Source organism: Phyllobates terribilis, unplaced genomic scaffold, assembly GCF_046119375.1.
Source record: "Phyllobates terribilis strain yellow unplaced genomic scaffold, ASM4611937v1 Scaffold_9__5_contigs__length_417890890, whole genome shotgun sequence".
NCBI lineage: Eukaryota > Metazoa > Chordata > Amphibia > Anura > Dendrobatidae > Phyllobates > Phyllobates terribilis.
In genome coordinates, this window is record NW_027362769.1 from 371,021,010 (window position 1) to 371,043,479 (window position 22,470).

The 22,470-nt window shown below is 45.2% G+C and overlaps 1 protein-coding gene across 1 annotated transcript in view; it reads right to left on the reverse strand.

Moving 5' to 3' along the window:
* LOC141161410 (uncharacterized) overlaps positions 1-22,470 on the reverse strand; it is a 100,522-nt gene that overhangs the window by 74,275 nt on the left and 3,777 nt on the right. The window contains exons 2-4 of the mRNA XM_073646220.1: positions 20,579-20,688; positions 17,072-18,975; positions 12,679-12,692 (exon numbers count right to left, since the gene is read on the reverse strand). Of these exons, the coding sequence (XP_073502321.1) occupies positions 12,679-12,692; positions 17,072-18,975; positions 20,579-20,642 (1,982 nt within the window). The 5' untranslated portion in view covers positions 20,643-20,688. The remainder of the gene's footprint in view (positions 1-12,678; positions 12,693-17,071; positions 18,976-20,578; positions 20,689-22,470) is intronic.

Consider the following 22,470-nt stretch of genomic DNA (forward strand, 5'->3'; position numbering starts at 1 on the left):
TAGCTGGACTACACAGAGAACCGGACGCCGGAGTCCGAGGCTGTGGGACCCTTCAGGCCCAGCAGCAGATACCGCAGGGCAGGAGATTGCAGGTCTCCTGGCCCCATCAGACGCCCGGAGGCTCAGCAGCACCGAGGGACCAGTACCGCCAAGGAGGAGCGAGGCATCCACAAGGCCCGAGCTGCCAGCCATACAGGTGAGCACCGCACGTTACACTCAGGGACGTGGGCTACAACACAGCTATAAGCAGAATAGCCAAAAGAGTATAGTAAGTACGGCAGGCCTACAACTCCACCTGGCCAGGAAGACTCTATGCTTGCTCCCAGACTAACCAGACTCTTATCTCTAGCCAGTACTCCCGTCCAGGCCTGCCTAATTGCTACCAGTAAAGACCCTGGGACTGCACTATACGGACCCTATGGTTATTTCTGCACCGTGACACCCTGCACAACCACCATCATCCACACACACTGCCCTGAAGCTAACTCTTCCTGTGGGTAGTTATACCACCTTTGCTGCTATACCACCAGCTTCAGAGGACTGTTCCGCAGCGGCAGTCTCTATTAACCGCACTCCACAGGTGGTGAAGTCGGACATTATATAACCTATATACATCTACTACCTGTAATGCACACGCCCGGACTGACTGGCGTGTGCGTGTTTAGTGGTTCCACTGTGCCATGAACCGGAGAGTGCCTGGAGGGGCGTAACTAAGTATCTGCCCGATCCGACCAAGGTCGCACGACGGCATACGACGCCAGTGCACCAGGGAGGAACCGAGCAGAGGGACCAGGGTCTACTCCAGGTCAGACTCCGGACACGGCTGTTAACCCACACCGGGGAATACAGGAACAGGCAGACTAGAGCGCAGGCTGGGTAGGGTCCAGTACAGACTGGGAGACAAATTCGAAACCGCAGACGCGGTGGACAGGGCAGAACAAAGCGAAAGCCGCAGACGCGGTGGACAGCTGAGCAAAGCGAGAACCGCAGACGCGGTGGACAGAGCTGAGCAAAGCGAAAACCGCAGACGCGGTGGACAGAGCTGAGCAAAGCGAAAACCGCAGACGCGGTGGACAGAGCTGAGCAAAGCGAAAACCGCAGACGCGGTGGACAGAGCTGAGCAAAGCGAAAACCGCAGACGCGGTGGACAGAGCTGAGCAAAGCGAAAACCGCAGACGCGGTGGACAGAGCTGAGCAAAGCGAAAACCGCAGACGCGGTGGACAGAGCTGAGCAAAGTGAAACCGCAGACGCGGTGGACAGAGCTGAGCAAAGCGAAAACCGCAGACGCGGTGGACAGAGCTGAGCAAAGCGAAAACCGCAGACGCGGTGGACAGAGCTGAGCAAAGAGAAAACCGCAGACGCGGTGGACAGAGCTGAGCAAAGCGAAAACCGCAGACGCGGTGGACAGAGCTGAGCAAAGCGAAAACCGCAGACGCGGTAGAGACAGGGCTCTGTTCACACGGAACAGACTAGAAGGGAAAGGCAGAACCAGATACCCACAGGGTACTTGCAGAGAAGTAGCGAGTGGACCACAAACTCACAAACGGAAGTACAGTGACAACGAGCAGGAGTTAGGTACGAGTTCAGACTCTGCAGAAAAAGGGAAAGTACGGACATAGAGAAAAACAAAACAGGCTAGGAGAGTATACTAGAGCGCAGGCTGGGTAGGGTCCAGTACAGACTGGGAGACAAATTCAGAGTCGCAGATGCGGTAAACAGAGTAAAGCGAAACCGCAGGTCGGTAGACAAGGCTGAGCAGAGCAGAACCGCAGACGCGGTGGACAGGGCTGAGCAAAGCGAAACCGCAGACACGGTGGACAGGGCAGAGTGGGCAAGAACCGCCGAAGCGGTAAGCAAGGCAGAGCAGAGGGGACAGGGCTCTGTTCACATGGAACAGACTGGAAGGGAAAGGCAGAACCAGGTACACACAGGATACTTGCAATGAAGTAGCGAGTGGACTCTAAACTCACAAACGGGAGTACAGAGACAACGAGTAGGAGATAGGTACGGGATCAGATTCTGCAGGAAAAGGGAAGATACGGACATAGAGAAAAACAGGAAACAGGCTAGGAGAGTATTCAGACAAGAACAGACACAGCAGCAAGATACAGGAGCGGGTCTAGGTATGCGGCCCCTACAAGGCGGAATGAACAGGCTAGGAGCGTGTACACACAGGCCTGGAAATACAGCCTCCAGGATAGGCAGAAGACAACAGGCTAGAAGATAATACAGACAGAACACAGTTCAGACACGGGAACTGATACCGAAGGCAGGAAACATAAACGGGACCTGGCATATCAGTGACCAGAAGTCAACTGACAGAACACAATGCTCAGGCAGCGTTTCTTGGGAGGAGCAGGGTTAAATACCAGGTGACAGACAGCAATAGGCTGAGGACGCACAAGGGGTGTGTCTGCAGCAGGTACAAGAAACAGGAAGTGATCGGGCGCCGCCCTTAAGCAGCAGAAACAGAGGCAAGCAGACAGCATGGAGGGAAGCCAGGCTAGCAGACAGGACTGGAGATCAAGTGCGCGCTCTTGCACAGTGGGAGATGGAGCACTATGCAAGGACGCCGCCAGGTATGTTACACTACCCTTGGATTGACCACCTGGGTCACGGACCGGGTCACCGCCACAGTGACTACAACCCCCAGCATCTACAGGCCCGGCTCCGGGTACTCCACGGCCCAGGGGGCGCGTCATATGCGGGCCATTATATAGTGAGAAGGGTTGTGCAGCGGCTATTATACTGTGTGTAGAGCTAGTGGGGGCCATTTTATCGTGTGCAGGTCATTATAAAGTGTGGAGGGTTGAGTAGAGGCGATTATACTGTAGAGAGGGCTGTGTGGGGGCCATCATATTGTGTGTAAGGGACAATGGGGTCCATCATACTGTTTTTAGGTCCCTGTGACGGTATCATACTTTGGGGGAGTACTGTAAGGTCTCAACACTGTACGTGTTGAGGGTACTGTGGACGAATTCACTCTGGAAGTATCTTATTGTGTTTGGGGGGCACATTTGTTGGCATCATACTTTATGAAGACCATGAAACAGGTATCTTAGTGCATGGAAACACTAAGGGGCTTCAGTAGGAGCAAAGTAAAGTTGTGAGATATGCTTTTATGTGATATCGATGAATATTATTATATTTTTTTTGTGGGGGGGTGGCTCAATTAGGACTTCTGCTATGGGTCCCCATGATTTCTATGTTCGCCTTTGACTCTACTCATAAAAACATAATAGCATAGTAATGTCATTTTGTAAAAAAAGGCTCCGCACTGAATATTCATGGTGTCCACAATGTGCTCAGAATGTCATTGAATAGTATCTAACATAAATAGAGAAGAATTAAAAAAGGAGTTAGAGAAAGTAGGCCAAGTGTAAACTTGCTGGAGAATTTCCATCCACGATATCATTAATCTATGCAAAAAACAATTCTTCAGCTGTCATTTCGGAGGAGAATATAAGTGGGGGTTATAGTCCATAATTAATGATTATGCATAAATAACACGTACATAATGCAAATGTAGCATAAAGGGCTATCATACTAATAGCAGACAATTTTGTGTTTTCCATGAAAACTCATACTTTTATTTATCAAATGAGTTACAAAATGATTAGAAAATATAGTCCAGACATTGACAAGGTTAGAAATAATGATTTTTATTTGATAGAATCAATTTCTCCTTCAAACTTTGCTTTGGTCACAGAATGCTCCTTTGCAGCAATTCCAGCATTGCAGACCTTTGGCATTCTAGCTGTTAATTTGCTGAGGGAATCTTGAGACATTTCCCCCCATGCTTCCTGAAGCCCCTCCACAAGTTGGATTGGCTTGATGGGAACTTTTTGCGTACCATACGGTCAAGTTGCTCCCACAACAGCTCAATGGGGTTGAGATCTGGTGACTGCGCTGGCCACTCCATTACAGATAGAATATCAGCTGCCTGCTTCTTCCCTAAATAGTTCATGCATAATTTGGAGGTGTGCTTTGGGTCATTGTCCTGTTGTAGGATGAAATTGGCTCCAATCAAGCGCTGTCCACAGGGTATGTCATGGCGTTGCAAAATGGAGTGATAGCCTTCCTTATTAAAAATCCCACTTACCTTTACAAATTACCCACTTTACCAGCACCAAAGCAACCCCAGACCACATCACATTACCTCCACCATGCTTGACAGATGGCGTCAGGCACTCTTCCAGCATCTTTTCAGCTGTTTTGCGTCTCACAAATGTTCTTCTGTGTGATCCAAACACCTCAAACTTTGATTCATCTGTCCATAAATTTTTTTTCCAATCTTCCTCTGTCCAATGTCTGTGTTCTTTTGCCCATATTAATCTTTTCCTTTTATTAGCCAGTCTCAGATATGGCTTTTTCTTTGCCACTTTGCCCTGAAGGCCAGCATTCCGGAGTCGCCTCTTCACTGTAGACGTTGACACTGGCGTTTTGCGTGTACTATTTAATGAAGCTGCCAGTTGAGGAGCTGTGAGGCGTCGATTTCTCAAACTAGAGACTCTAATGTCCTTGTCTTGTTGCTCAGTTGTGCAGCGGGGCCTCCCACTTCTCTTTCTACTCTGGTTAGAGCCTGTTTGTGCTCTCCTCTGAAGGGAGTAGTACACACCGTTGTAGGAAATCTTCAGTTTCTTGGCAATTTCTCACATGGAATAGCCTTCATTTCTAAGAACAAGAATAGACTGTCGAGTTTCCCATGAAAGTTCTCTTTTTCTGGCCATTTTGAGAGTTTCATAGAACAAACAAATGTAATGCTCCAGATTCTCAACTAGCTCAAAGGAAGGTCAATTTTATAGCTTCTCTGTTTCTTTTTTATTATTTTGACAATTTCTCATTTGCTGCAAATAAATACAACATTTTTAGCTTTGAATTTCGGAGACATGTTGTCAGTAGTTTATAGAATAAAACAACAATGTACATTTTACTCAAAAATATACCTATAAAGAGAAAAAGCAGAGAAAATGTAAATTTTGCAGTGGTCTCTTATTTTTTGCTAGAGCTGTATATAGGGAATTAGTCCTACTGGTAATTGTATTTCCAGGAGTCCATCATGACAGCACATAGGAGATCGTACTTCTTATCCTCTATAGGGACAGGAAAAACATGAGATCAAAAGGCCCCACTGTAGCGCCGGCGTCCCTGCCCTCTGCTAGGCAGGGACGCTGTTCCCCTCACCTCTCTGCTCCGAGCCCGGCGTCTTCCTCCCGCTCTGCTGGCAGCGCGCGCTCCTTCCCGGCCACTGTGCTTAGGGCGCGCGCGCTCCCTCCCTCTTAAAGGGGCCGCGCGCACCGTCCTAAGGAGTCCCCGGCCAATGGCCGGAGGACTTCATATATAAGGCACCTCCTCCAAAATGGAGGTGCCCGAGCAATGTTGTTGCACTGTTCACTACTCTGCTTCAGCCCTCAGGTCCCGTTGCCAGTTACCTGCCAGATTCCTGCCAGCTTGCTGTCTTATTCCTGCCTGATATTCTGCTACTTGCCTGCTAGCCTGAGGTCCGACGGTCTGCCTTCCAACTCCTGTCAGTCTGTCTAAGGACCAGCTTGCCCGCTCACCTGGGAGCGCACATCAGCTACCTGCCTGCTTGCCTGAGGTCCGACGGTCTGCCTTCCAACTCCTGTCAGTCTGTCTATGGACCAGCTTGCCCGCTCACCTGGGAGCGCACATCTGCTACCTGCCTGCTAGCCTACCTGGAGGCTCCGCCGTCACGTGCTGTGACCACCTGCCTGTCCAGAGACTCCTGCCCGCTCACCTGGGAGCGCTCATCTGCTGCCTGTCTGCTAGCCTACCTGGAGGCTTCGCCGTCACATGCTGTGACCACCCGCCTGTCCAGAGACTTCTGCCCGCTCACCTGGGAGCGCTCATCTGCTGCCTGTCTGTTGGTCTTCCTGGAGGCTCCGCCGTCACATGCTGTGACCACCTGTTTATCCAGAGACTCTCGCCTACTCACCTGGGAGCTCACGTCTACCATCAGCCGCCACAGGTCGTACCAACCCTTTACCCAGAGACTGCCCCGGTCACTTGCCGTGACCTTCTGCCCGTTCATCCAGAGACTGCCCCGGTCACTTGCCGTGACCTCCTGCCCGTTCATCCAGAGACTGCCCCGGTCACTTGCCGTGATCTCCTGCCCGTTCATCCAGAGACTGTCCCGGTCACCTGCTGTGACTGCCTGCCTGGTCGCCACCCGCTCCCTTACAAGGACCGCCCCCTTGTATAGTAGCTCAGAGGTTCCGCCTCCCAGACCCGTTACACCCACCAATTAGTGTTTTTCCTGTCCATATGAGGACGGACACGCGAAAGCACTTATGCGCGAAGATTACCTTCATAGGAATGAACTGAGGGGAATTATCCGCTCCTTCCTCCTGTCAAGAGGTCTGCGGCCGACACCTCTCAAAGGGAGGTCCCTCAGCCAGAACCAGTCGAGCGGGATGAGGCTACTGGTCTTCAGACCGCTTCCCCCCAATGTAGGGCTCTGGGCTCCTGCACGGGCTTCCATGCGCGGCTTCCGGGTCACGGGCAGGACGTGCATTCCAGCGTGAGACTTACTTCCAGTTTGCAAAGTGAAGGCAAGTGATCTGCAGGATGGAGTGCGTGGTACTCACTTCTGGTTTATAGAGAGGAGGTGTGCGATCTGCAGGATGGCGTGCGTTCCACTATGGAACTCACAGAAGATCAAGGATCACTTACCAGGGGCCCCGCTATAAAAGACAAGTGTCACTTTGGTGGATCGTACACCCTCTGCGCCAAGGGCCGGGCTTACCTTGGAGGGCTAAGCAGCTACCTAGTATTCACTAGAGCTCCTTATGGTGGAGTTATGCGTGAGTTTCAGGTAGCCGCCAGGAACCCCTCTTAGGGCAGTCCCCGGTTCTGCAGCAGCTGACCCCAAAGGTCAGAATAGCAGAAATGGACTTGGGAGTCCAGCGCAGGACCAGATACAGATGGTACTGACGTAGACACTTGTTCAGACGGGAAAGACTCTGGAAACAGAACTGGCAGCATGGGTTTCAGGCACAGATACCGCTGGAGCGGCTTTGGGATTCAGGCATCGCAGGTGCGGTTTCAGGTTTAGTTATCACTGGAGCGATTTCAGGATTGTCTCAGATAAGACAGATACTGGAAAGGAGAACAAGTTTAACCTGACTAGTACAGGGACCTGATAGCAAGTTGGAGGTGCCTTATGTACTAAGTGTCTCCCAGCACATTAGGAATGTGCGCGCTGAGGAAGCACTCAGGAAGCACTAAGTGTGCTTCCAGGAGACCTGTGTGGTGTGTGCAGACCATGGGACACAGGAGCCAGAGCAAGAGAGACATGACTGGGCGGTAAGTCGGCGTCCATGTCGGGAGGGTAGAGTAGAGGCATGCAGGGATGCCAGTGTTTAACCTGACTAGTACAGGGACCTGATAACAAGTTAGCAGCTTGCAGACTGACTAACTACAATTGTTGCTCAGGCACCTCCCAACAGTTGGAGGTGCCTTAAGTACTAAGTGTCTCCCAGCCATTGGCTGGGGACACATTAGAAATGCGCGCACTGAGGAAGCACTCAGGAAGCACTAGGCGTGCTTCCAGGAGACCTGTGTGGTGTGCGCAGACCATGGGACACAGGAGCCAGAGCAGGAGACATGACTGGGCGGTAAGTTGGCATCCCTGCCGGGAGGGTAGAGTAGAGGCATGCAGGGATGCCAGTGTTATAACAAGGTTGTATAAATTCAATACCTTTGTCAGATGGGCTTTGATAGAGCAACTGAGAGGGCTGTGGAGGATTCTGCCCGTCCGGATGTCCCATCAGAGCAAGTCCTGGTATATGCGAGTTGGTTAGATTACAGGTTTAACCCTTAAAAATCCTATATACTCAGCATTCCCTATTCTATTCTATTTATTTTAGGACAGGGGATCCTTTATTGCACCTGTCTCAGCGACCAAAAGAGAAACCAGGAAGGTTTCAGGGAAAGCTAAAAGTTGTGTCATCTCTTATATATAATCGTCTTATCCCGTGTGTCTGTCTGTCTATCTATATGTCTGTCTGTCCTTCTGTCCAGGAAATCCCGCGTCGCTGATTGGTCCGGCCGCGGGCAATCAGCGACGCGGGATTTCAGAAAAAGATGGCGGCCGTTAGCGGCTCATCTGCCGCACGGAGGTCAGCGGCGATGCAGCCGGGAGATGACCGGCGCTCGCAGCGGAAGTACCCGCACAGGCAGCGCCGCTCCCCGGTCCTCAATAATACGATTCGCTGATTGGTCGCAGACGCCAGCCGCGACCATTCAGCGACCTTGGCGCCAAATTTAAACACCGCTGTGCTGATAGGTCGTGACCGCGACCAATCAGCGATATTGGCGCCAAATTTAAACTTCGCTCGGCTGATTGGTCCCGCCCGCGACCAATCAGTGATATTGCCGCGAAATTTAAAACCCGCTTCTGTGATTGGTCGCGCCCAGCCGCCCGCGATCAATCAGCGACTGCCGCAGCACGGCCGCAAATTGGCCACCGTCGGGAGATCAGCGGCGATGCAGCCGGGAGATGAGCGGTGCTAGGCGGTCATCTCCCGGCTGCTCGCAGCAGAAGTACCCCGACCGGCGGCCTCGCTCCCCGGTCCTCCCTTCACACTTGCCCTAGCCGCTGATCTCCCGACGGTAGCCGTTCATCTCCCGGCTGCTGACAGCGGAAATACCCACTCAGGCAGCGCAGCTCCCCGGCGCTCACTAACACGGGTCGCTGATTGGTCGCAGCCGCCGGCCGCGACCAATCAGCGATATTGCCGCAAAATTTAAAACCCCGCTTCTCCACCGTCGGGAGATTAGCGGCAAAACTGTCGGGACATGAGCGGTGCTAGCCGGTCATCTCCCGGCTGCTTGCAGCAGAAGTACCCCTACCGGCGGCCTCGCTCCCCGGTCCTCCCTTCACACTAGCCGCATGGAGGTTAGCAGCGATGCAGCCGGGAGATGACCGGCTGAGGCAGCGCCGCTCCCCGGTGCTCACCAACACGCCGGCCGCGACCAATCAGCGATATTGGCGCCAAATTTAAAGATCGCTCGGCTGATTGGTCGCGCCCGCGACAAAGCAGCGATATTGTCGCGACATTTAAAACCCGCTTCTCTGATTGATCGCGCCCAGCCAGCCGCAATCAATCAGCGACGGCCGCAGCACGGCCGCGAATTGGCGCCGGATTTTAAACACGCAGGCCGACCGTCGGGAGGTCAGCGGCGACGCAGCCAAGAGATGAGCGGTGCTAGGCGGTCATCTCCCGGCTGCTCGCAGCAGAAGTACCCCGACCGGCGGCCTCGCTCCCCGGTCCTCCCTTCACACTTGCCGTCGGGAGATCAGCGGCCCTAGCCGCCGGCCGCGACCAATCAGCGATATTGGCGCCAAATTTAAACACCGCTCTGCTAATTGGTCGCGGCCGCCGCCAGCGACCAATTAGCGATTTTGTCGCCAAATTTAAACACGCTCTCCAGCCAATTGGCGCCGGATTTCAAATAAGTATGCCACCGTCGGGAGATAGCAGGGCTAACTCCGCCCATGTGATCATGTCACTCACCAACTGCCCATAACGTACTGAACATGTTTTGTGAGTCACAGTGTGTGATGTACTTCGGTCACGTTTACTGAACACGTAAAAATGGGCTTTTTGGAACAGTCGTAGCAATGGTACATGTCATAGAGTTTCAGAAACGAGGTCTTCCACATGCACATATACTAATTATCTTCGACGCGGATTCCAAGTTTCGCACGGAAGAAGAAATTGACAACATAGTGTGGGCTGAAATTCCTAACCAAGAAAAGTATCCTGAATTGTATAATATTGTAATCGGTAATATGGTTCATGGCCCATGCGGTGTAACAAATCCAAAAAGTCCATGCATGCAAAACGGAAAGTGTACAAAAGGGTTTCCAAAGCAGTTGAAACAGCACACTGTTAAAGATTTGGATGGCTACCCATCCTACCGGCGACAACACATTGATAACATTGTACGCAACAAAAAAATTATAAATAACTCATGAATAGTTCCATACAACCCGTACTTATTAAAACGCTACAACTGTCACATCAACGTTGAAATCTGTGCTTCAATAAAAAGTGTAAAATATCTTTTCAAGTACATCTACAAGGGGCATGACAAAGCTAACGTCGAAATATAACAGAAAACAGTCAATCACGATGAATCATCACGTTTTGTGGACTCAAGATATGTGAGTGCTCCAGAATCTGCTTGGAGGATATTTGCGTTTCCAATGCATTCACAGTCCCATGCCATTATACATTTAGCTATTAATTTACCAAATCAACAGCAGCTTTATTTCTTTGAAAATGCTCAAGTCGAAGATGTCTCAAAAACTTTAAGCACAACGTCAACATTAATGGAATGGTTTTTGCTGAACCAACGTGACGAAAACGCAAGGCAGTATTTGTATCAAGAGATTCCAGAGCATTACGTTTGGAATAAAACTTGGAATCCAAGACAATGAGGACTTAGCAGAATAATTGGACGCATGTATACTGTTAGTGTCAAGGATCAAGAGAGATATTGCCTTCGGTTGTTACTACTGCATGTCAAAGGAGATAGAAGTTACGACGATTTGAAAACAGTTAACGGAGTATTGCACGATACATTTAAAGCTGCAGCTTTGGCTTTAGGACTTCTATTGGATGGTACTGTGTGGACACTTACTTTAGAAGACGCCGTTACCCTACATATGCCTAAGAAACTTCGCGACTTGTTTGCCTACATTTGTGTCTTTGGATCGCCTACAAATCCGGCTCAACTTTGGACAAATTTCAAAGAACATATAATTGAGGATTACTGCTTACGTCTTCACAACAGAAGTGGAAATTGTCACAATTGCGAATCTTATGCCATGCAAGATGTCCAAAATGTCTTACTACTGCATGGAAAAACGTTCTCAGACTTTAATTTGCCACAGCCTGCAAGTCAAGTTCCACAAATTCAAGAGTATGACGAAGCTTATGAATTATTGTTGGCAACAGAGAAAAAAAAGGCCTTAAATGAACAACAACGGATTGCATATGACACTATTGTGAGCGCTGTAGAAAACCAAGCCGATCCAACGCCAAAATGTTTCTTTATTGACGGTCCTGGAGGCAGCGGTAAAACATACCTCTATGAAGTTTTAATGCATCACGTTAGAGGGTTGGGAAAAGTTGTATTGCCATCGGCTACAACAGGTATTGCAGCAAACCTTTTACGAGGAGGTCGCACTATGCATTCACTCTTTGGGATAGCAGTTCCAGTCAATGAAATCTCCGTTTCCAGAATCAAACAAGACACATTTGCAGGAAGACAGTTAAACAGTGCAAATCTTTTCATACTTGATGAGTGCACCATGGCACCCAAATATGCTTTGAGCTTAATTGACAGACTTCTGCGTGAAGTTATGACTACAAATGTTGCTGAAAAAAAATGAAATTCCTTTTGGAGGTAAAGTTTTTGTCATTGGTGGAGATTTTAGACAATGCCTTCCAGTTATGGAACAAGAAAAAATATTATCGAGTCTACCTTAAAAATTTCTGACCTTTGGAAAGAGTTTAATAAACTCCAACTAATTAACAACATGCGATCTTCTGACCCAGAGTACAGCAACTGGCTTCTTAGACTTGGTAATGGTGAACTTAGCAATGAATATAACCTTGGAGAAGACATTATTGAAATACCAGAAGACATGTTGTGCACTGACTGCATTGTAAGTGATGTTTTTGGACAACGTGTTGAAATTGATGTGAACGACCAAAGCAGTGTTGAGAGGGCCTCTTCCTATGCAATTCTCTGTCCCAAGAACGATGATGTAGCTCTGCTAAATTCCCGTGTGATGGATAGAATGCCTGGAGACTATAAATTGTACAAAAGTGATGATTCAGTGGATGTAGACAATGAAGATGAACGAGAGCATTATCCAGTTGAATTTTTAAATAGTGTTACAGCATCAGGAATGCCATCCCACAGACTACAACTTAAAGTTGGAGCAATCGTAATGTTGCTGCGGAATCTACACTGTGTTCCAAATTATTATGCAAATAATATTTTCTCAGATTTTCCCAAATTACCTATATGAATTGCAGTCATTGTAATTTTCCAGTCAAATAACTATTAGAGTACAATTGAAAGGTTTTTGTACAAACTGCCTATGATAACAGTATATTTAAAAAAAAATAAAACACTCAAACTGCACTCAAAATGCATGTTCCAAATTATTATGCACAGCAGAGTTTTCAACCTTTTCATTTTAATAAAGAACAAAAAATGGTCATTTTTTAAATTATAAGCATTAGCAGGTTATTACAAACTGAAATCAAACAGTTTTCAACTCAAAACTTTATTCTAGGTGATGTTACATTTGCACATAGGACCCCTTGTTCGAAAGGAGCTTCTGAACTCTCTCATTCATTGAATTTGTCAGGTTTTGGATGGTTTCTGCTTTAATTGTTTTGCATGAGGACAGAATACCCTCCCAGAGCTGTTGCTTAGATGTGAACTGCCTCCCGCCATCATAGACACTCCTTTTGATGATGCTCCAGAGGTTCTCAATGGGGTTGAGGTCAGGGGAGCATGGGGGCCACACCATAACTTTGTCCCCTTTTATGCCCACAGCAGCCAGAGATGCAGATGTGTTATGTGCAGCATGAGACGGGGCATTATCATGCATGAAATGATCTCGATGGTCCAGATGGATGGAGTGGAGGATGGCTGGTTGATGGACACCCCATGCAAACACGGCTACGGCGCCAACAAGGAGGAGGTGGAGTAATGTTTTGGGCTGGAATCATGGGGAGAGAGATTGTCGGCCCTTTTAGGATCCGTGAAGGGGTAAAGATGAACTCCATAATGTAAGTTGAGTTTCTCAAACAGCACTTCCTGCCATGGTTCAAGAAGAAGAACCGTGCATTCTGCAGCAAGATCATTTTCATGCATGTTAATGCCCCGTCTCATGCTGTATTATTCTTAAATCTTCATAGCGGCATCTTACATACCAGAATATGGAAATTTAGCTGCTGCATTTCCCACCCTAGGCTTATACTCAAGTCAATAAATTTTCCCTTTTTTTTGGTTGAAAAATTATAGGTCTGGGTTTATACTCGGGTCACCGCGCACACGCAGCATGTGACCCCCGGCTGCAGCAGGCTCTTGGTTCCGCTTATGTCACGACTATTTGCGGCTGCAGCCAAGGGGTCTCCTGTTTTGCGTTCCAATGACTTAAAACTAAAATCCTCCATAATCCAAACTTCCCACTCCCGTCTCCAAGATTTCTCGCGTGCTGCGCCAATTCTTTGGAATGCACTACCCAGGACAGTTCGATTAATTCCCAATACCCACAGTTTCAAGCAGACCCTAAAAACCCATTTCTTTAGACTGGCGTATCGCCTCCACACACTATCTGTCCGTCCCAGTTTTCCCGCATATTAAAATCTTCTTCAATTTCAGATTCATACCATCCATGCACTTAATAGCCTCGGTCAGGACTGTACACATACTGGCTGGCGACCAGTCCATGTATTATTATTTATCCTATTTAGTATATCAAGGCTGCATTATACAATATATGTACATTCTACCTTTTGTGTCTTCCCCATTTCCTCATAGACTGTAAGCTTACGAGCAGGGCCCTCACTCCTTTCGATATGAGATATGCTTATTCTGTATTGTCTGTATAAGTTCCCTCTAAAATTGTAAAGTGCTGCGGAATATGTTGGCGCTATAAAAATAAAAAAATATTATTATTATTATTAAGTGCAAGGGCTGCCAAAAATTTGAAGGAGGGACTCCAATACACCTTGGAAGACATGTAGATGAGGGCCTCAGAAAACCTTTTTTCCCATTATTAAGGAGTGGAACTCCTAGAATGGTAAAGTGAATGCACTAAGTACAAGGTCAAGCAAAAATTTAAAGAAGGGACTGCAATACACCCTAAAAGACACATAGAGGATGGCCTTAGAATATATTTTTTTCAAATTTTAAAAAGAGTGAGACTCCTACACTGCTAAAGCCTATGCACTAAGTGCAAGGTCTAGTGAAAATTGATTTAATTTGTTTGGGCCTGTGGGTGGCTGCATATTTCTGCTTGTGTTCCTTGTACTGACTGTGGCTGCTCAAATATCTGGGCATCACTACCACCATCTCCTTATGTCCCTCTTGAAACGTGCAGAGCGAGAGGACAGAATCAATAAATGGATATGAAAAGTGTTATGATCTGCAGCATAAACTAAGGACAGATAAGGGAAAGCTGTCCCTACAGTAAGACTAAGCTGAATCCCTACGATGTAGCGGGCTGCCTGTTCCTTGTGAACAGACCCACCTTCGTCCTCGGCTAGTCTGAACGGAGACCTATAGAATTAAGGGAGGGGTCCCTAAAACAACTAAGGACTGGGACAAAAATGGGACACCTCCTAAACAGAAGTTGTTGCAGAGCAAAAAGGACAAAAAGTCCCAGAGGACCAAGTGCTGACAGAGATAGGCACCGAAGCACCTGGCTAGAGAGACAGTCAAAACAACACTGAAGTCCAGCAAAGCCAGAAGGGTGGAGCTGGAATATATAGGCAGCTGGTCACGTGACCGCAAAACACAAGATAGCAAAAACTAACAGGAGGGTTCTAACAAAAAGAGCTCGTCAGAGTGTGTGTGGGATCACTTGTCTCCTGGGACTCACCATTGTGGAAGGAAGGAGGATCCGGGTGAGGATTATGTGGTCCAGACTCTTGGCTAGTGAGACTTGACCATGTGGAAGACAGGGTGGTGCTGGGAAACATACTGGAAGCATTATCTGCTATCCAATCGACCATCTGTTCACACTGTTCTGGCTTCAAGAGTGGTGTCCTGCGCTGCCCTCCAAAGTGGGACAGGAAGCTAGGTTTCGTGGATGAGCGTGTTTCTTGTGCTCCCACAACAGGCAGTTTCAGCTGGCCCACAACCTCGACCTCTCCGTGCACCATCAGCAGCATGTCCACTTCCTTGTCCCTTACTGCACGCCTTGCGCATTTTAAATTAGGTATATAATATATCCCTGCAAACTTTTCGGCATTAATAGGGAAAAGAAAATACGTAGCCCTGAAGAGGACTTTCGTTTTAATGGTGGCAGCAGTATACCTAAAGAAGGACTATAAAGGCAATAAATCCTGATTATATGCCTCTAATCCAAAACTATTCCCCCTTCATCACTGAATGCAGGTGACAGCGGTTTTACTGGAAAGAGGACAGTATGTAGCCCTGAAAATGACTTTTAGTTTTAATGGTGAAGCAGCTGTATACAAGTACTGCAATAACAATTAAACACTGCCTATATCTATGCCTGGTCTAATCTAAGCTTTCCCTCCTAGATCAACTCTCCCTGAACTGCTTCCAGAGAGTGTGCCGAGCATCGCGTCACTGGGTCTTATATATGACCAGATGAAGCAATGCGGTCGGACAATCTGGTGCTCCAGGCTAAGGAGCTGGGCCCACATCTGCTGGCAGATGATGGCTGTTACTTAGCAGCGCTCCACCCACAGCTGTTAACCTGTTGAATTTCGCTGTCATTCTCCAACAACGGTATTTACAGCCATTGCCATCCTCACCTCCACTGTTAAACAATCACGGGGCGCCTCCAGTAAGCGTACCCGCCCAAAAATGATGCATGATAGAGCACACAGTCGCTCTGTTGGAACCATTATAGTCTATGACCCCGTGGGAGTATATGTCTGAATCTCGTTTTTGCAAGGGGTTCGGACATAAGCTCAGACAGGGTCACTGAACGGGTGCCTAAAGGCAGTGTGACAGCACCCTAAGAAAGCCAGCCCATAGCTGTCATTCATAGGGGACCATGATTTTTGCTATACACAGCAATCCTGTAGTACAAGTGACAGACTGATGGCAAGTTCATTACCCTAACGGGACTACAAAATAAAGTAAAAAATGTAAAAAAATGTCTTCAAACATATTATAATAAAAATATATATAAAATGTTAATAACTCCTCTTTTCCTCTATTAAGAATAGAAAAATAAAAATAATACACATCTGGTATCTCCTCATCCATAAAAGTCTGATCTATCAAAATCTCCATCTGCAAATGCCATAATGAGAAAATAATCAAAATGCCAGCATTTCCATTTTTCGGCTTACGCAACACCGCAAAGGGAGAAAATACAATAAGCGATGAAAACATTGTATCTACCCCAAAATTGTATCAATGAAAACATCAGCTCAGGGCACAAAAAAAGCCCTCACACAGCTCCATAGACCATAAAAAAGAAAACTTTATGGCTCAAAATATGTTGACATAAACCCCACAGCCTCCCACATACAGTATGATGGTGACCTCTACAGCCCCCTCACACACTATGATACTGGCCCCCACAAATTTGATGGAGATTCCCACACAGTATGAATGTAGTTCCTACAGCCTTCCACAAAGAAAGTGATGACTCCCCCACACAAAGTATGATGGTGATACCCACAGCCCCACACACACGGTATGATGGTGTCCCCTACAGCTCACCAACACCTTATGATGGCCCCCACAGTACGATAGCTCCATAATTTTTCATTCCATTAATTCCGTTGTATGTTATTTCTTATGAAGCACCTGAAGTGTTAACAAACTTCCTTAAAGGTGTTTTGTATACTTTTGGGGTGCCATTTTTAAAATAATATTTCTTCAGGGCAATTTCCATAATACGGACCCCTCAAAATCACTTCACAAATGAATAGTTTCCTAAAGAGATACGCTTTAAAAACAATGAAAACTTTCTGCTAAACTTTTAACCCTTCTAACAAAGTAAAGAATTATGCTGACATAGTAGACAGAAAGTAAATGTTACTTATTAATGGTTGTGTAGTATAACTATATGGTTTGTGGATATAAACATTCAAACTTTAAATATTTCACATTTTTCATTTTTTTGTTAAATTTCTATAAATAATGCAAAACATATTGATTTAAATTTCTTACTAACATAAAGTACAACGTGTCAGGAAAAAAAATCTCAGTTAACTGGGATATGTTGAAAAATTCCATCGTTATTACCACAAAATAAAGTGATAAGTCAGATTTGAAAAATTTGGCTTGTTCACTAAGGGGTTAAAGTGTCTTCTTCTCACTGTGAATTCTCTGATGTCTAACAAGTTGTGATTTTTTAGTAAAACATTTCCCACATTCTGAACATGAAAATGGCTTCTCTCCTGTGTGAATTCTGTGATGTGTAACAAGAGATGATTTATCTGTGAAAAATTTCCCACATTCTGAACATGAAAATGGCTTCTCTCCTGTGTGAATTATCTCATGTCTTACCAGATGTGATTTCTTAGTAAAACATTTCCCACATTCTGAACATGAAAATAGCTTCTCTCCTGTGTGAATTCTGTGATGTATAACAAGAGATGATTTATCTGTGAAAAATTTCCCACATTCTGAACATGAAAATGGCTTCTCTCCTGTGTGAATTATCTCATGTCTTACCAGTTGTGATTTCTTAGTAAAACATTTCCCACATTCTGAACATGAAAATGGCTTCTCTCCTGTGTGAATTCTGTGATGTGTAACGAGAGATGATTTATCTGTGAAAAATTTCCCACATTCTGAGCATGAAAATGGTTTCTCTCCTGTGTGAATTTGCTCATGTATAGTAAGAATAGATTTTTTAATAAAACATTTCCCACATTCTGAACATGAATATGGCTTCTCTCCTGTGTGATTTCTCTCATGGGTAACCAGAGATGATTTATCTGTAAAACATTTCCCACATTCTGAACATGAAAATGGCTTCTCTCCTGTGTGAATTTGCTCATGTATAGTAAGAATAGATTTTTTAATAAAACATTTCCCACATTCTGAACATGAATATGGCTTCTCTCCTGTGTGATTTCTCTGATGTGTAATAAGAGAAGATTTTTCTGTAAAACATTTCTCACATTCTGAGCATGAAAATAGCTTCTCTCCTGTGTGAATACGCTTATGAGTAACAAGGTTTGATTTATTTGTAAAACATTTCCCACATTCTGAGCATGAATATGGCTTCTCTCCTGTGTGAATTTTCTGATGTGTAGCAAGATATGAATTATATGTAAAACATTTTCCACATTCTGAACATAAAAATGGCTTCTCTCCTGTGTGAATTTTCTCATGTATAACAAGATTATTTTTCTTAGTAAAACATTTCGCACATTCTGAGCATGAATATGGCTTCTCTCCTGTGTGAATTCTCTGATGTGTAACGAGATTTGATTTATATGTAAAACATTTCTCACATTCTGAACATGCAAATGGCTTCTCTCCTGTGTGTGTTCTCTGATGTATAACAAGAATTGATTTATCTGTAAAACATTTCCCGCATTCTGAACATGAAAATGGCTGCACCCCTGTGTGAATTCTTTCATGTATAATAAGATGAGATTTCTTAATAAAACATTTCTCACATTCTGAGCATGAAAATGGCTTCTCTCCTGTGTGAAGTCTCTCATGTGTGACAAGAATTGATTTCTGAGCAAAACATTTCCCACATTCTGAACATGAAAATGGCTTCTCTCCTGTGTGAAGTCTCTCATGCGTATTAAGATGAGATTTGTCAATAAAACATTTCCCACATTCTGAACATAAAAATGGCTTCTCTCGAGTGTGGGATCTCTCATGTAGAACAAGTCTTGATTTGTAAGCAAAACATTTCCCACATTCTGAACATGAAAATAGCTTCTCTACTGTGAGAATTCTACTATGTTCAGCAAGTTTTGATTTATCTGTAAAACATTTCTCACGTTCTGAGCATGAAGTAGGCTTCTTCCTTGTGGGCACTCTTTGATCCTTCACAGTTCTGTGGCTTTTACTTTGCTTAACAGTCTGTGACGAATTAGAATATAGTTCTTTGCTATGAAGGGCTGAGGGTATACCTGTGGTATAGCCATGCTCTTCATATGTATCTTGTGTGACGCTACAATCATCTGCTTTAAAATCTGGATATATCAGATGTCCTTCAGACGTGCTGGTATAGTCATCTGCCAAGAATAAAACTGATTTATTTTTGAACAAAATAAACTTAAAAATTATATTCAGATATTAAAATGTAAAGAAAAAGTAAAAAAATCCATACAATGTGTAAGGCATGTAGCAACATTCTATGAATAACTGATTGAAAGTGTCATTTACACGATCTGATGATTGCACAAAGAATCAATTGTACCAATGTTCCTTCCCGATCATTGCTCAGTGCAAACATCAAACGTAAAAAAAAAAGAGTTTATCATTGATTGCATATTTTATAAAGAATAAAAATTATCGCTGTTGGCAGCGCATCTCTTGTGTAAATAAAAAATGGTCTGCAATAATAAAAAATGCATGAGCGAATGGAAACAAACCATCATTGCTACACCAAAAGAAAGTTAATAAGCCCCAATCAACTACCTATATTATCAATCAGTTGTATTCTCCTTGCAGCCGCTCGCTTTCAGTCTTCAGGGGAAATAGACAGTTGTAGCAGTCATCTCTCTCTGAGCAGTGACGGTTACAGCTCCCTGCACCGCCTCAATGACTGGAAGAAAGCAGCTACAGAGAAAATATAACTTCAATTTCTCCCTGCAGCCGCTCTTCCTGTAAAAAAGCCCAACATGAGTTAAATGTTATTTACCCACAGATTAACACTATATCCGCAGGTAAATAGTGTTTTTTTGTAGCTGACAAGTTCATTTTAAGGTTGTATTTGCCCAGGTTGATTGGGCACTGATTGATGATATGGGATAATTTTTCTTCTCTGTCCCCATAGAGAACAGATGAATGCTTAGTCGAACATTCATGACTACGGAGGATTCGGGAGAGACATCGGACAGCAGACTGAGGTATAATTGTGTGACAGTGTAGGACAGGCTCATATTATACCACTCATGTCTAGAGAAACGTTCAGGAGTCAGTGCTATCAGGTGGAGAACATCTCACATGCTCCCTGACAGGTACATGCAGAGCAGAGGAGCCGTATGGTCGCATATTGGGAAGTCATGGCATTGGCGCAAACATATGGTTGGATAAACACAGGCAATTTTCTGATTTGTCTTATAACCTACTCCTTGCTGTGACTATGAGGCAATTACCTTAAAACTGTTTTTCTAAAGCTTTGCCTGGTTCAGTATATCTAACAGGTTACTTAGACTTTATATTAATAACCAGAGCCATGATGGATATCATATAAAACACTAAACAAGATACCATTTCCCATTATATTTGTTATGTGTCATTGATGATCTATTATCTCAGTCTATTCTTAAAGGAGTTGTCCCACGAACAAAGTACCTTTTAATCATTTTTTTAGCACATCCAATTATGGAACTTAATATTATTCCATGATCTATTGATTAAAGTGTTCTTTGTGGGAAAATTCCTTTAACTCTATATTGTAGATGCACAGCCGGTGTTATCACACATAGCGCTATCACATTGTCAGCCATATATGATCTGTATTTTAGGTTAATGGGGGAATCTTTGGCAGTAAAAACTGAAAGAACACATAACATAAAAGCTCTAGCCCAGAATTGTCCGGTCCGGTGAATGAGGACAATGTGACTCTTTTCTCTTATTTATTTCGTGGTGACTCCTCATCAGGACGGTTACCTGTAAGAACTCCCTCTTTGCACCGCCACTCATCTCCCTGCACATCATTTTCTCCTTTCTCCATTACGGCTTCAGGATGATTATTCTTCAGGTTTTGCCGGATTTAAAAACTGTGAAAATAATAATGTTAAAGTCAGAAGGAAAACTCAAGTGGAATGTTCTAGATGGACACTTTTCCTACAAGCTCGTGTGACACTTGAGCCGCCAACCGATGCCGACATCACCACCTCCTATATCACCAGTGCTGCCCTCAGTCACTATAGCGGAGCCTAGTGATGGAAGCAGGGGTCGCTGGAGCAGGGTCCGCTAAGTGTACCCCATTACGACAGAGTGATTTCCTTCATTACTTTCTCTTCACATTTCAGATGCCCTAACATATTTATTTTTCCATCATATAAGGATTTTTTTATTTGGAAATGTTCTTAAATATTAAATTATTAGTACATTGCTTTTGCCTAATGGAAGGTTTTGCTGACATGACATTACATGTGCTATTTTCGCTTGGCTGGATGTAAGCCACACAGTAAGTTTAGAATTCCCTGAATGGACACAACAGCTGTTATATGAGACATATACAGCGGCTTGCGAAAGTATTCACCCCCTTGACATTTTTCTTGTTTTGCTACCTCACAACCTGGAATTTCACAGTTTTTTTGAGGATTTGCATCAGTTCATTTAAAGAACATGCCTATAACTGTGAACATTTGGCTTTCTTTTTATTGTGAAGCAAACAATAGTACAAAATAACAGAACATTTTAGTGTGCATAACTATTCACCCCCCTAAAGTCAGTACATTGTAGAGACTCTTTTTGCATTAATTACAGCTAAAAGTCGCTTTGGATAAGTTTCTATGAGCTTTCCACATCTTGCCACTGGGATTTTTGCCCATTCCTCAAGGCAAAACTGATTGAGCTCCTTCAAGTTAGATGGTTTCCTCTGGTGAAGAGCAATCTTCAAGTCTGACCACAGATTCTCAATTGGATTAAGGTCTGGGCTTTGACTAGGCCACTCCAGAACATTTACACGTTTCCCATTAAATCACTCGAGTGTTGCTTTAGCAGAATGCTTTGGGTCACTGTTTGGGCTTGTTGGAAGCTGAACCTCCGTCCCAGTGTCAAATCTCTGACAGACTGAAACAGGTTTTGCTCAAGAATATTCCTGTATTTCGCACCATCCACCTTCCCTTCGACTCAACCCATTTTCGAAGTCCCTGCTGCCAATATACATCCCCATAGCATGATACTGCCACCACCATGTTTCACTGTGGGAATGGTGTTCTTGGGGTGGTGAGATGTGTTGGTTTGGCGCCAGACATAGCGTTTACCTTAGTGGACAAAAAGTTCAATTTTGGTCTCATCTGACCAAAGCACCTTCCTCCATACATTTGGGGAGTCTCCTATCTACTGGCTAACACGATTCAAAGACATATTTTTTCCTACATACAGGTTGTAATGTAACAAAATAGGTAAAAAGCCAAGGAGGGTGAATACTTTCGCAATCCACTGTATATTGCCACATGACACTCAGGGAGGAGGGGTTACTGCTCTCTCTCCACTCAGGGGGTCTAAGTTCAGGAGCTGACACTGTGCCTGTCCTTGTAGCATTTTGGGTCTACACACACAAAGGCTGACGTGTGCCTGTTGGATCCGGAGCATGGATTTTCTCACTCATGGATAAAGGGCTGACACAAAGCTTCCACCCAGGAAAAAGGTGATATAATTTCAACTAATGTAATGAACTAAACATGGACAAATGGATTATTACTTTGTAAAGCTTCTCATATTCTGTATTTTCCTACATTAAGGGTATGTGCACACCGCCAGGAATGGTAGCGTTTTGAACGCAGCATACTTGATGCTGCGTTCAAATCGCTGCATGCAGGTGAAGCCAC